The sequence below is a fragment of the Hemiscyllium ocellatum genome, chromosome 12, assembly GCF_020745735.1.
Source record: "Hemiscyllium ocellatum isolate sHemOce1 chromosome 12, sHemOce1.pat.X.cur, whole genome shotgun sequence".
In the NCBI taxonomy this organism is placed as follows: domain Eukaryota; kingdom Metazoa; phylum Chordata; class Chondrichthyes; order Orectolobiformes; family Hemiscylliidae; genus Hemiscyllium; species Hemiscyllium ocellatum.
This window is the reverse complement of record NC_083412.1, coordinates 82,226,009-82,239,712: the sequence shown is the minus strand read 5'-3', so window position 1 is coordinate 82,239,712 and position 13,704 is coordinate 82,226,009. Positions and strand designations below refer to the sequence as shown.

The 13,704-nt window shown below is 40.1% G+C and overlaps 1 protein-coding gene across 1 annotated transcript in view; it reads right to left on the bottom strand.

Moving 5' to 3' along the window:
• The window catches only part of LOC132821169 (bromodomain and WD repeat-containing protein 3-like), a 231,047-nt gene that overhangs the window by 155,224 nt on the left and 62,119 nt on the right, over nt 1-13,704 (bottom strand). The window contains exons 15-16 of the mRNA XM_060833782.1: nt 5,402-5,536; nt 4,543-4,671 (exon numbers count right to left, since the gene is read on the bottom strand). Of these exons, the coding sequence (XP_060689765.1) occupies nt 4,543-4,671; nt 5,402-5,536 (264 nt within the window). The remainder of the gene's footprint in view (nt 1-4,542; nt 4,672-5,401; nt 5,537-13,704) is intronic.

Below are 13,704 nucleotides of genomic sequence, written 5' to 3'. Positions count from 1 at the left end.
GTTACTCCAGCACTTCAGTTTTATTTCATGTTTTTATGTATTTGTTTCTGTACAGAGCAAAGTACAGACTCTACTATTCAAGTCAAACACATGATGCTTTGACAAACAAAACACTTTGGTAAGTACTACAATCATTTTCCAATTGGTTTTTATTTTAATTATCCAGTTTTTCATTTCATGATCTTTTTACTTTGAACAGAAGTGAGTTTATTTAAATAATGGCAATTCCCAAACATGTTGGAACAAAGTGTTGTCCAAACCAAATTACTTAATTCAATCAGGATTTATGTTACAAGTTATTGATAACCATTTTCACATTAACTACAAAACTGCGATTGTCAAATTTTTATCTACCCTCTTCAGAGGAACTCATCAAGAAATATAATCAAATAAACATATCTGAGAGGCCATTCTTGGTTCATAAATCTAGACAAATTTCAACTTCCTCAAAACTATGCCACCTGAACCCCAGGATTTCATTTGTTCAGCAATTCTTAATGCAGCGCTGGCACCTTAAAGTAAAATTTCTTGTCTATAAATGTCTCCACAGCTCACACATTTTAACTATAAACTCTGGATTCATGTGCAGTTCCTTCTGATATTATTGATTTGATAGGAGAGCTTTGACCTATTTTGGCGCCAGAATCCTTTGGCCTTTTCATTGTAACTTACTTCCCTGCTTCTACTAAACGACAAGACCTACCTTTCTTCACGATTCTTGTATAGTTAGCTCCTTCATGAAGCATTGTTATAGTTTATGTTTTAAACTTTGTACCAATGCAAGCTGTTATTGTAGATATATGCAAGTATAAAATTCGAGCAGAGCATCACAAGCAAGACTTATCTAGGTCTCACCAGAAATCAATGTGCATGCATCTTCCAAATATGCTTGACAGCATTCAAAAACAAAAATACTAATTAGCGAGTTTTGAAATGATTTGTAGCTCAGGTTGAGGTTCTGGATGTAGGTTTGCTTGCTGAGCTAGAAGGTTCATTTTCAGACATTTCATCACCAAACTAGGTAACATCTTCAGTGAGCCTCCAGACAAAGCACTGCTGGTGTTTCCTGCTTTCTATTTATATGTTTGAGTTTCCTTGTGTTGGTGACATCATCTCCTATGGTGATGTAATTTCCTGTGGTGTTGTCATTTCCTGTCCTTTTTCTGGTGGTGGTTGGTTGGTAAATGGGATCTAAGTCAATGTATTTGAGGATAGAGTTCCGTATGCAATGCCATGCTTCTAGGCATTCTCGAGTGTCTCTCTGTTAGGCTTGTCTGAGGATGGATGTGTTGCCCCAGTCAAAGTAGTGTCCTTCCCTCATCTGTATGTAAGGTTACCACTGAGATAGGGTCATGTCGTTTTGTGGTTGGTTGATGTTTCTGTAACCTGGTGGCTAGTTTTCTGCCTGCTGGTCCAATGTCGTGCTTGTTACAGTTCTTGTAAGGTACTCTGCAAATTACATTAGTTTTGCTTGTTGTTTATATAGGGTCTTTCAAGTTCATTAGTTGCTGTGTTGATGGGTTCGTGGGCTACCATGATGCCAAAAGGTCTGAGTAATCTGGCAGTCATTTCCGAAATGTCTGTCTTGTAGGGGAGAGTGGTGAGGGTTGATGGACGCATTTTATCTGCTTGTTTGGGTTTGTTGCTGAGAAATCGGCAGACTATGTTCATTGGGTACCCGTTCTTTTCGAATACACTGTACAGATGATTTTCCTCTGCTCTGCATGATCCCTCTATGCTGCAGTGTGTGGTGGCTTATTGAAATAATATTCTGATGCAGCTACATTTGTGGTGTTGGGATGATTGCTTCTATAGTTCAATGTTTGGTCAGTATGTGTTATTTTCCTGTACACGCTGGTTTGTAGTTCCCCATTAGCTCTTCGCTCTACTGCGACATCTAGGAATGGCAGTTTGTTGTTGTTTTCATCTTCTTTAGTGAATTTTATGCCAGTAAGGGTATTATTGATGATCTTGACGGTTTCCTCTAATTTGTTTCGTTTAGTGATGACAATGTCATCCACATAGCGGACCCGAAGTTTGAGTTGGACGGTTGACAGAGCTGTTTGTTCGAGTCTCTGCATTACTGTCTCTGACAAGAACCCTGATATCGGAGATCCCATGGATGTTCCATTGGTTTGTCTGTAGATTTTGTTGTTCAAGGTGAAGTGGGTGGTAAGGCATAAGTCTACTAGCTTGACGATACTGTCCTTGCTGATGACGTTGGTGGTGTGTGTGTGTGTGTGTGTGTCTTTAGGTCTTGTAATAGTGTGAACAGGACTGTTAAGTCAAAGGAGATGATAACTTCTTCCTCTTCTATATTGGTGTCTTTGATGGTCTTCAGGAATCCTTGGGTGGAGTGGATGGAGTGGCATGAGTCTTCTACTAAGTGTTTGGTGTAACTCTTTAGCCAATCTCTTTAGCCAAGTTGGTATTCCAGGAAACGAGACTATGGGTCTATGGGGGGAAAATCTTGGTTTGTGAATTTTGGGTAATCTGTACAGGCGTGGTGTGTTGGATCTGTCTGGTTTCATTTTTGGTCTTATTTACTTCTCCAGATTTCTGAAATTTATTTTGAGTAGGGCTGTGATTCGGTTCTCCAGTTGTGGGATCAAGTCTATCTGAAAATGTGTTGCTGGAAAAGCGCAGCAGGTCAGGCAGCATCCAGGGAACAGGAGATTCGACGTTTCGGGCATAAGTCCTTCTTCAGGAATGGCTGAAGAAGGGCTTATGCTGGAAACGTCGAATCTCCTGTTCCTGGATGCTGCCTGACCTGCTGCGCTTTTCCAGCAATACATTTTCAGCTCTAATCTCCAGCATCTGCAGACCTCACTTTCTCCCTGGATCAAGTCTATCGCCACTTGTTGCTAAGTGTTGGTATCTGTAAGAACTGTGTTCGCTTTTTCAATGTAATCACTTTGATTTAAAATGGCTGTCAAGTGTCCTTTGTCTGCAGGTAGGATAACAATTTTTTAAGTCTTTCTAGTGCTTTCCTTTCTTGTGTATGGAGTAGGTTTCCTTCCATTTTCCTGTTTAATTTTGGTCTGATAGTTTACTGGGTTTCTTCTGTGAGTTGGTTGTCTTTCAATATTGTTTCTAATGCTGCTGAAAAATCTTTCTTGTCCACATCCTGGAAGTTGTGATTTGATTTCTGTAACAGCCCTGCTCACATCCATCAACATCAATCCAAGGAAATCCAAACATATAAAGAGAAAGCAGGAAGCACCAACAATGCTTCGTCTGGAGGCTCACTGATACTTAGTATGGTGATGAAACATCTGAAAATGAACCTTCCAGCTCAGTGAGCAAACCTACAACCATAAGAATACTAACTTCTTCCTTTGCTAATTGTAAAATTGCTAAGAATAAGAACTATTATAGTCAACAGACAATAAATGCAGGAGTAGGCCATTCTGCCCTTTGAGCCAGCACCACTATTCATTATGATCATGGCTGCTCATCCTCAATCAGTATCCTGTTCCTGCCTTATCCCCATAACCCTTGATTCCATGATCCTTAAAAGCTCTATCCAATTCTTTCTTGAAAGTATCCAGAGACTTGACTTCCACAGCATTCTAGGGCAGAGAATTCTATACACCCACCACTCTCTGGGTGAAGAAGTTTCTCGTCAACTCTGTTCTAAGTGGCCTGCCCTTCATTTTTAAACTGTGTCCTCTGGTTCGGGACTCACCCATCAGCAGAAACCTGTTTCCTGCCTCCAAAGTGTCCAATCCTTTAATAATCTTATACGTCTCAATCAGATCCCCCCTCAGCCTTCTAAACTCAAGTATATACAAACCCAGTCACTCTGATCTTTCAGCGCAACATAATCCCGCCATTCCGGGAATTGACCTCATGAACCTACACTGCACTCCCTCAATAGCCAGAATGTCTTTTCTCAAATTTGGAAACCAAAACTGCGCACAATATTCCAAGTGCAGTCTCAGCAGGGCTTTTATACTCAATACTCTTTGCTTCTATACTCAATTCCTCTTGTTATGAAGGCCAGCATGCCATTAGCTTTTTCATTGCCTGCTGTAGCTGCATACTTGCTTTCATTGACTGATGTACAAGAACACCTAGATCTCATTGTACTGCCCCTTTACCTAACTTGACTCCATTTAGGTAGTTATCTGCCTTCCTGTTCTTGCCACCAAAGTGGATAACCAAACATTTATCCACATTAAACTGCATTTGCCATGCATCCGTCCACTCACCTAGCCAGTCTAGGTCACCCTGTATTCTCCTAACATCCTCCTCACATTTCACCCCGCAACCCAGCTTTGTATCATCAACAAATTTGCTAATATTACTTTTAATACCTTCACCTATATCATTAATGTACACCTGCGGCACACCACTGGTCACTGCCTGCCATTCCGAAAGGGAGTGGTTATACAAAGAGCACTTGATTATGTTGCTTTTATATTAAATAAAGAAACATTACTTGGCTTGCTTCATCTGACATACAGGGCAACTGCAGATTTTGCCAATTAAAATTAAAGAAATTGAAAGATTAAAAAACAGACCAACTCAAAATAGTACCTTTTCATACAGTTTACTGCATCCAAATCCAAATATAAGCAGATGTCCATGTGAATCTGTGCAAGCAAAGTGTTGGCCATCTGGTGAAAATTTGCAGTCAAATACAGCACCATGACCTTGGCCTTCAATCTATGAAGGAATCATACACAAGTAATTTAAACATTTATTTCAAAATTTGGAAAACTAGAACAATCAAGAATAAGTTAGACAAATAGAGTATTGCCATTTTATAACAAGAATGGAATATGAAAATGGGAAGTTCTACTGCAGATGTACCAAGTCTTAGTGGGAAGAAATTAGCATTTCATTGAATCTTAATCCCCTTGTTGACAAACATACAATTGTGTTAGAAATGGTTTAATGAAAGTACACTCGACCCATTCTAATGATGAATAGCTTATCTTACGAAGGTTGAATAGGTCAGGCAATACAGTGCGGCTGAGATAGGGTGAATACCAAATGGATGTTTCCTGTAGTTAGGAACACTGGAACCAAGGGACACTGTCTAGGATTACAAGAACTCTTTAAGATAGTTATCAAAAGATTTCTCAGTGTCACCATGGAGACTCAGTCACTGAAATTATTGAAGGTAGGATTTGTTAGATTTTTGATAGACAAGGGAATGTAGAATAAGAAAAGCAGGTAGCAAAGTGAAGTTCAGACCACTAGCAAATCAGCCATGACCTTAATGAATAGCAAGACTATTTAAAACATCCTACTCTTCATCTCGTTTCCTATGTTCCTATTATCAAAAGAGATTCTACTTAGCAAAAATAATCTCACTTAGATGAATAAAATCAAGTTCATCCAAACTGAATGTAAATGCTGAGCACCTCCCACATCTGCTTAACACACCTACCATGTTAAAGTAATTGTGAGACTTTATGCCTTTAGTGATGTCCCAAATGAAGATATTGCCATCATGGCCAGCAGACAAAATAATTCTGGAGTCAAATGGATGTGGCTCCAAAACAAACACCTCATCTTCATGACCCTAAAAATATGGAACAGAAGCTTATCAGCATATAATACCATTTAAAATGAAATCATTTATGACTGACAGCTTTTGACAATCTTTATATTTCATAAAGACCCTGTGATACATCTTAGCTCAATTAAACTAGATTCTCCTCCTCTACCATCCAGATACACAATTGTTATACTTTTAGGGTTCTGACACAAGCAATATTGTTTTGTTGTATTTAAGCCATTTGTAGTTGTTGAACAAACTTCTTGCATGCCTACAATGCATGTGTTAATAGTTTCTAGCACAACAATACTGAATGCTCAATAGCAGATTTCCTCAGCATAAAAACCCATGATATTTAAATATTTATTTCTGTGAACATTGTGCGCTAACTCTAGTTCAGGATGTCACATCTAGAACTCATTCTAAATACTAAACTGCATCATGCACAACTGTCACAGCATATCACCACCTTTTGGTCAAACAGTATAAATATAGAGTAAAATGGTAGAAATAAAAAGGTGTTCAAACACAGATGAAATGCAGAAATTAAAAATATGATTATTCATAAAAGTCCTGCTACTTAATTTGTTGAAATAATAAAATGGGGAAGAGTGGGACGTGCGGGCTGGGGTGGCACTGCTTTTCTAAAGACACCACAGAAACATAAAAGCAGTGTTTTAAGTATATCTAGCCAATATACAATGCTGCTCTAGTTACAGCTTAGTTTTTTTGGATTATCTTAAGTTTTTAAAACACCTTTAGTAATTGTGCCTCAATTGTTTACACCCAGATTGGACATCCAAATGATCTTTCAGAATTTTAGTGAAGATATTTCATGTAAGGTGATTTAAATAGGTGTGGAAATGAATTCGGAAGAGTGGATTCATAATGGGATTAAAATGGGAGATTTTGTGGAGGGAGGAGACATTAAACTTTAAGATTATAGATTCCATTATGTACATTTCCTGATCTAACTGCAAAAATGAACCTTATACTGAAGATGTTGATTCTGTTGAACTTACCATAGCAAATGAAACTTTTTTTTTAAATATTTTGTCCATTTCCAGTTTTATCCTGGGCATTTTAGAACTTTCTTCAACTTAAACAAGGAAGACTTGTATTTTTCACATCCTCAGGACAACCAAAGTGCTTTACAGCCAGTGAAGTTCAATCATTGTTGAAAAGCAACTAAATTGACAGGAAATTCACAGCATGCTCCCAGAAATAGCAAAAAAACGACAATCAAATAATGGAGCCAAATTCAAAAGCCCCTTAAAATAAGCACTGAGATCAATGTAATATTAACATGTCATCATGAACTCTGATTCAGGCAGCAAGCCCATTTTGTACAGCCTGGTGAATTTTTGACTCCTGCAACAGCCAGCACAAGTGTATTGTCAAGAAGCAATGCATCTCTGCTGAGCGACATTATTTGGTTGACCAAACATTTTTTCTTCATTCTTTCATGGGATAAAAGTGTCACTTTTGCCCATTCTCAACATTACTCTCGAAAAGGTCATGGTGAGCCACTTTCTTGAACCACTGCACTCCATCAGGTACTCATCCATCAACACTGCTGTTAGGAAACAGTTTTAGGTTTTTATGTAAGAATAATGACCAAGTTGCAATTTAGCACCAAATCAAAATAATGTGTGGCTTGGAGGGGAGTCTGCAGATGATGTTGCCATGTGTGGTACATTTTCCCTTTCAGCTAGCTGGGATCACAGGATTGGAAGGTGCTTTCAAATAATGATGATTTGCTGTAGTGGATCTTGCACTGCTACTACTGTGTCTTAGTGGTGAAGGAAATGGGTATTTAAGATGGTTCATGGGATGATGATCAAGAAGGCTGCACTGGATGGTGTTAAGACTTGTTGAATATAGTCAAGTGGACAGTATTCCAGCATCTGCAGTCTTTACTTTTGCCTAGTTGATTTTAACCTTACTGCAAATCCTCTTGCAACAATGCCTACCTTGAAGAAGTTCTCCTCCTCTCTCCATATGAATCTCAGTGAGTCTCTCTCTCTCACTGCAACCCCTAGGTCATCTCCTCTGCCCTGAAGCTCTTCAACATGTTCTGAAACTTCACCAGTTTCCTCATTTCACCCGCACCTTACCCCAGTTCCAACATTCCAGCACAGCACCATTCTCATGACCTGTCTTATCTGCCAATCTTCCTTCCCAACAATTCGCTCCACCCTCTTCTCTGACCTATCATCTTCATCCCCAACCCCATCCACCCACTGTACTCTTTGCTACCTTCTCCCACCCTCCTCTCTGACCTATCACCTTTATCTCCAGCCCCATCCACCTAGTGTACTCTTTGCAACCTTCTCCCCAACCCTAGCCCCCTCCCATTTATGTCTCTACCCTGGAGACTCCCTACCTTCATTCCTGCTGAAAGGCTTTTGCCCTAAACGTCTATTTTCCTGTTCCTCGAATGCTACCTGACCTGCTGTGCTTTTCCAGCACCACTCTAATCCAGACCCCAGTATTTAATAAAAACCTGTAGCATAAAGATCATTGATGCATTTTTTGGAAGGTGGCAATGGTGTGGGTCAGGACTGGTGTTATTCAATTGTGAAAACCCACTTCTGACCTGCTCTTGCATAGCATTAATACTGTTGACCTAATTCAGTTAATGGCAATCCCAGATGCTGATGGTGGGGATTCAATAAATCTGCCATTGAATGTCATTGGGAAACATGACATCAGATCCTCACTTGTTGGACATGGTCAGCACCTCGAACTTGTAGGACATAAATGTTACTCTCCACTGTGTCCAGGTGTGAACGGTGTCCAGGTCTTGCTACATATGAACACTGCTTCAATCTCTGGAATCCTAACAGTACTGAACACATTAAACATTTGCACTTGGGATGAAGGAAATGTCAGCGATTAAACAGTTGAAGATTAGATGTGAAGATTAGATTAGATTACTTACAGTGTGGAAACAGGCCCTTCGGCCCAACAAGTCCACACTGACCCGCCGAAGCGCAACCCACCCCTACCCCTACATTTACCCCTTACCTAACACTACGGGCAATTTAGCATGGCCAATTCAGCTGACCCACACATCTTTGGACTGTGGGAGGAAACCGGGGCACCCGGAGGAAATCCACGCAGACACGGGGAGAACATGCAAACTCCACACAGTCAGTCGACTGAATCAGGAATTGAACCCGGGTCTCAGGCGCTGAGAGACAGCAGTGCTAACCACTGTGCCACCCACGAAGGATAGTTGTTGGTAAGATACTAGCCTAAGGGATCCCAAAACCCCAATCCAGCAAGATAACTGGCCTCCAACAATAACAATCAACTTCCTTTGCACCAAATATGGCTCCAACAATTGAAGAGTTTTTCAAGATTATTAGTGAGTTCAATTTTGAGAGAACCCACACTCTATCAAATGTTATCTATAAAATCACTTCCTGATTCAACTCTTTTGTCCATATTTGCACCAAGACTTTAAAGAGGTTTAAAAAAAACCATGCAGGAAGAGCAGAAACTAATAGAGCATCAGTGAACGGTGCTTTTTAAGTGCCACACGTGCCATGCATTTTCCATCCCTTCGTTAATGATGGATAGGGTGGTAATGGGATGGTTTCAATTTATTCTGCTTTTTGTGAACAGAGCAATACCAAGAAAATTTCCATTTTGTCATGTAGGTGGCCGTGCAATTTGCTCAGCTATAAGTGGAATTTCTTTTGTAGCATAAGTTTTCAACACTTGTGCCAGGATGTTCAAAAAAAATATGTTGTCATGTTCCTTTGCTGGGTTCACTGCCTTCAATCATTTCTCAATATCACACAGAATCTCATTTCAATGTATAAAACTCTGACCAAGCCAGACAGACTAGATATGGCGATTTCCTCTAGCTTGGAAATTCAGGAAAAAGGGCTATCTCATGATAGCCTGTAGGCTATTTTGACCTTTTATGGGGAGAACTTTCTGCATTCAAGAGCATGGTGAATCTGTAAAATTTGCTATCGCAGAAGGCCATTAAAGGGAAGATTACTTGGTATATTCAAGAAAGAGAATGATAAACTCTTAGACATTCAAGGCATTGCAGAGTTGGAGAAAAAGCAGGAATATGGTCTTGAGGTAAAGGATGAGCCATGATCAAGTAAAATGGTGGAGAAGGATGGAAGGGCTGAATTGCCTACTTGTAGCCTTTGTTTTTCTATATTTCCAGAAACTATCGATTTGAATGGGTATGGGAAGAGAATAGAAGTATAGCTTTGAGAGGCTACGACAAGCTAATGTTGAACGGTACAGTGGACTCAATTAACTGAATGGCTCACTGCTACTCCTATTCAAAATACTGAGATACCTCCCATTGTATTTATTCCCAACAGTATCGCTCTCCGGTTCCAGGAACATTGGGTTAATTAACACTCACCCAGTGTTCTAGCAAACCCACTCCCCGGCCAAGACTCAGACCCTTCCAGTCAACTCTCAGACCCAGCACCCCTCCACCACTCCCTTCAATGAAGGCAGTTGCCCTGCTCCCATTGGGACTTCAGGGGTAACCACTGACCAGTGTCATCCTTTGCCCCAGCAAAAATTCGGACCCACAAATCCCCTCCCCCACTGACTGAAACTTGGATTCCGCAACATCTCTCACCCAATAACAAAATCTGGTTCCAGGAACCTCTTGACCCCCTCCAGCTGAGACTTGGGCCAAGCACGCACACACACCCCAAACTCCCCCAATTTGCATCCAGCACTCCCAACACCCTTCCTCCTTCAACCAAGACTTCAGGTACGGTCATCACCTTATTCAAAATCACCACAAAAGCGAACAGTCCCTTCTTTATTTTTGAAAAAAAGTTTACATTTTCTTTCCCCACAGTCACTCAGAGGATTTCTAACAATCGGCAATGATCAAAGTGTCCTGCATTATCAGTGAAACCATGAATAGATTGTCCAAACACAGGATCCTTTTCTCCTTCTCTTGTTACTCCTCCAATCTCAGATTTGGTAAAGACAGCATCTGCGACTAGAAATGAAGCTCCTCTCAGATTTTGTCTCTTTCACATACGGAGTTGAACTTTATCTGATAAGTCATCCAGTGATTGAATCCTTCCATGTAATTTGAAGGGTTGAAAATGAATTTGATCACCACCTCTGAAGTCTGAATGTCACATCTTACCCCCTCACATTGGGTACTATTACTGACTTCAATGTCCAAATTACACAGAGCTTGCATATACTGTCATTTATTCAAATCCATTAAAAGTCATTCAAACAGATCACATCACATTCATTGGCACACTTCCCTCTCCCTTGCAGGGCTTGATTTAAGTCCAACAGGTTGATGCACTGTGTTTAATGTATGGGTGAAGAGAAAAGGATTATTGCTGCTTTCAGATACATTACTAGTTAGCAGCAATGCAAAACAGACAGTCAAATGTATACACAAGTCTCTCCCAATCAGTCGAGAGTCAGTCAGCATGGAAACAGTCCTTCAGTCCAAATCGTCCACACCAACCAGATACCCTAAACTGGTCTAGTCTCATTTCTCAGAATTTGGTGTTTATCCCTCTAAACTCTTCTAATCCGTGTATCTGTCCAACTGTCTTTTAAATGCTGTAATTATACTCACCTCTGGCAGCTCTTTCCACACATTGCATGGAAAATGTTGCCCCTTAGGACCCTTTTAAATCTTTCCCCTCTCACCTTAAACCTCTACCCTCTAGTTTTGGACTCTTCTACCCTGGGGAAAAGATCTTTGCTATTCACCTTATCTATACCCCTCATTATTTTATAGACCTCTTAGCCTCTCCGGCTCCAGAGAAAAAAGCCCCAGCCTATTCAGCCTCTTCCTATAGCTCAAAACCTGCAGTCCTAACAACATCCTTGTAAATCTTTTCTGAACCCTTTCAAGTTTAATAACATCTTTCCTCTAGCAGGGAGGCCAGAATTGAATGCAGTCTTTCAAAAGTGGCGTCATCAATGTCCTGTACAGCCACAACATGATGTCCCAACTCCAGTACTCAATGCACTGAACAATGAAGGGAACCATGTCAAATGCCTTCTTCACTACCCTGTCAACCTGTGACTCCACTTTCACTGCATCCATAGGTCTTCATTTGACAACACTCCCCAGCACCTTAGTATTAACTAAAAGTCCTGCCTTGGTTTGCCACACCAAAATACAATATCTCACATTTATCTAAATTAAACTCCACCTACCACTCCTTGACCCATCTGATCAAGGTCTCGTTATATTCTGAAGTAACCTCCTTCACTGTCCACTATACCACCAAATTTTGGTGTCATCTGCAACATACCAACTATACCTCCTATATTCACATCCAAATCATGTATATCAATGACAAATGGATCCAACACCAATCCTTGCAGTACAACCCTGTCAATAGGCCTCCAGTCCGAAAAACAACCTTCCATCACTACCACCCTCTGTCTCCTACCTTCAAGCCAATTTTGTATTCATTTGGCTAGCTCTCCCTGTTTCCATTTGATAAGCTTGCTAACCTATCTTTCATAGAGAATCTTGTCCAATGCCATGTTGAAGTCCATATTGACAATGTCTACCACTCTGCCTTCATCAATCTTCTTGACTTTGAGAAGCCACAAGTCAATGTAAATGCCAAATACAATTGCCATTTTCAAAACAACTCAACTGGATTCTTCAGCACGGTGACATGCAGAAGCTGGGCCTGTGACTGCAGGCTGAAGCTTCAGAAGAATTTTGTGGTGGCTTGACCCCCCCTGAAATACAGTAAACAGGTCCACTAGCACATGGACATAGCCTGACAATCATGAACCAAATTTGTAATTCAGGACAAACACTATTTTTTTGGGTACCTCAGAAGTTGACAAGGTGCCACATTAAAGTTTATATACAACGTAGGATCACACAAGGCTGCAGTAACATATTATTTTGGATAGAGGATTGAATAACAAAGTGGAATGTCTTTCTCTTGTTGGCAAGCTGTAACCAGGCGTGCCACAGGGTTCAGTCTTCGAGCTACAACTATTTATAATCTGTATTAATAACACTGGATAATGATATTGGATGCATGGATAGTGCTTGTGGTGCAGAGATAGTGTCCTTACCTCTGAGCCAAGAGGTCTAGATTCAAGTCCCACCTACTCCAGGGGTGTGCAATATTGATTAGAAAATACCTAAAAAGTAGAGTAGCCAGATTTACAGATGGTACTAAAATAGCTGATAACTAAGTTGCAATGAAGAAATGAGAAATTTACAAATACATATGGATAGGTTAGGTTAATGAGTCAAAATTTGGCCAATGAAATTGAACATGACTAAGTGTGAGATTATCCATTTTGATTCGAAGAATAAAAAGGCAAATCATCTAAACTGTCAGAAATTTCAAAATGCTTTGAAACAGAGGGATTCCGGTGTCCTCCAGCATGAGTCACAGAAATCTAGTCTGCAGGTACTGCAAGTAATTGAGGCATTTATTGCTAAAGGAATGAAGTATAAGAGCAGTTAAGTGTTGTTGCAATCGTACAAGGCATTGGTGAAATTGTATCTCGAGTACTTCAGAGTTTTGGTCCTCTTACTTAAGGAAGAATATATTTGTATTGGAGAGAAGGTTCACTTAATTAATTCCCCGTTCACTTAATTAATTCCAGAGTTGAAAGGCTTGTTTTATTATGTGAGATTGTGCAATTTAGGCCTAAAATCACTGGAGTTTAGAAGGATAAGAGGAGATCTAATTGTGGTTTACAATATGGTAAAGGGGATTGACAAAGTAGAACTAGAATGAATATTATTTCCTCTGTGGGGCAGGCTAGAATGAGGGGTTATAGCTTTAGACTAAGGGGTAATAGATTTAACAAATGAAGAAAGAATATTTCTCTCAAATGGTCATGGAATTTACTACTCACCAGTGGATGCTGGGACACGAAATAAATTTAAGATGATGATAGGCAGGTTTTAATTAATAGTGAGTTAAAAGACAATGGGAATCATGCAGCAAAGTGGAGTTGAGGCCAAAATAAGATCAGCCACAATCATGTTAAATGGCAGTGCAGGCTCAAAGGGCTGAATTGCCTACTCCTGCTTCTAGTTCTTATTTTCTCATGTACGAAAATCAAGGTTAAGGGAATTACTCTGACAAAATACCTAGTTTGAGGTCCAAGATCAAATATGTCTAAATATGAAACAAAAGCAGGTCCAGCAGCATCTGTGGAGT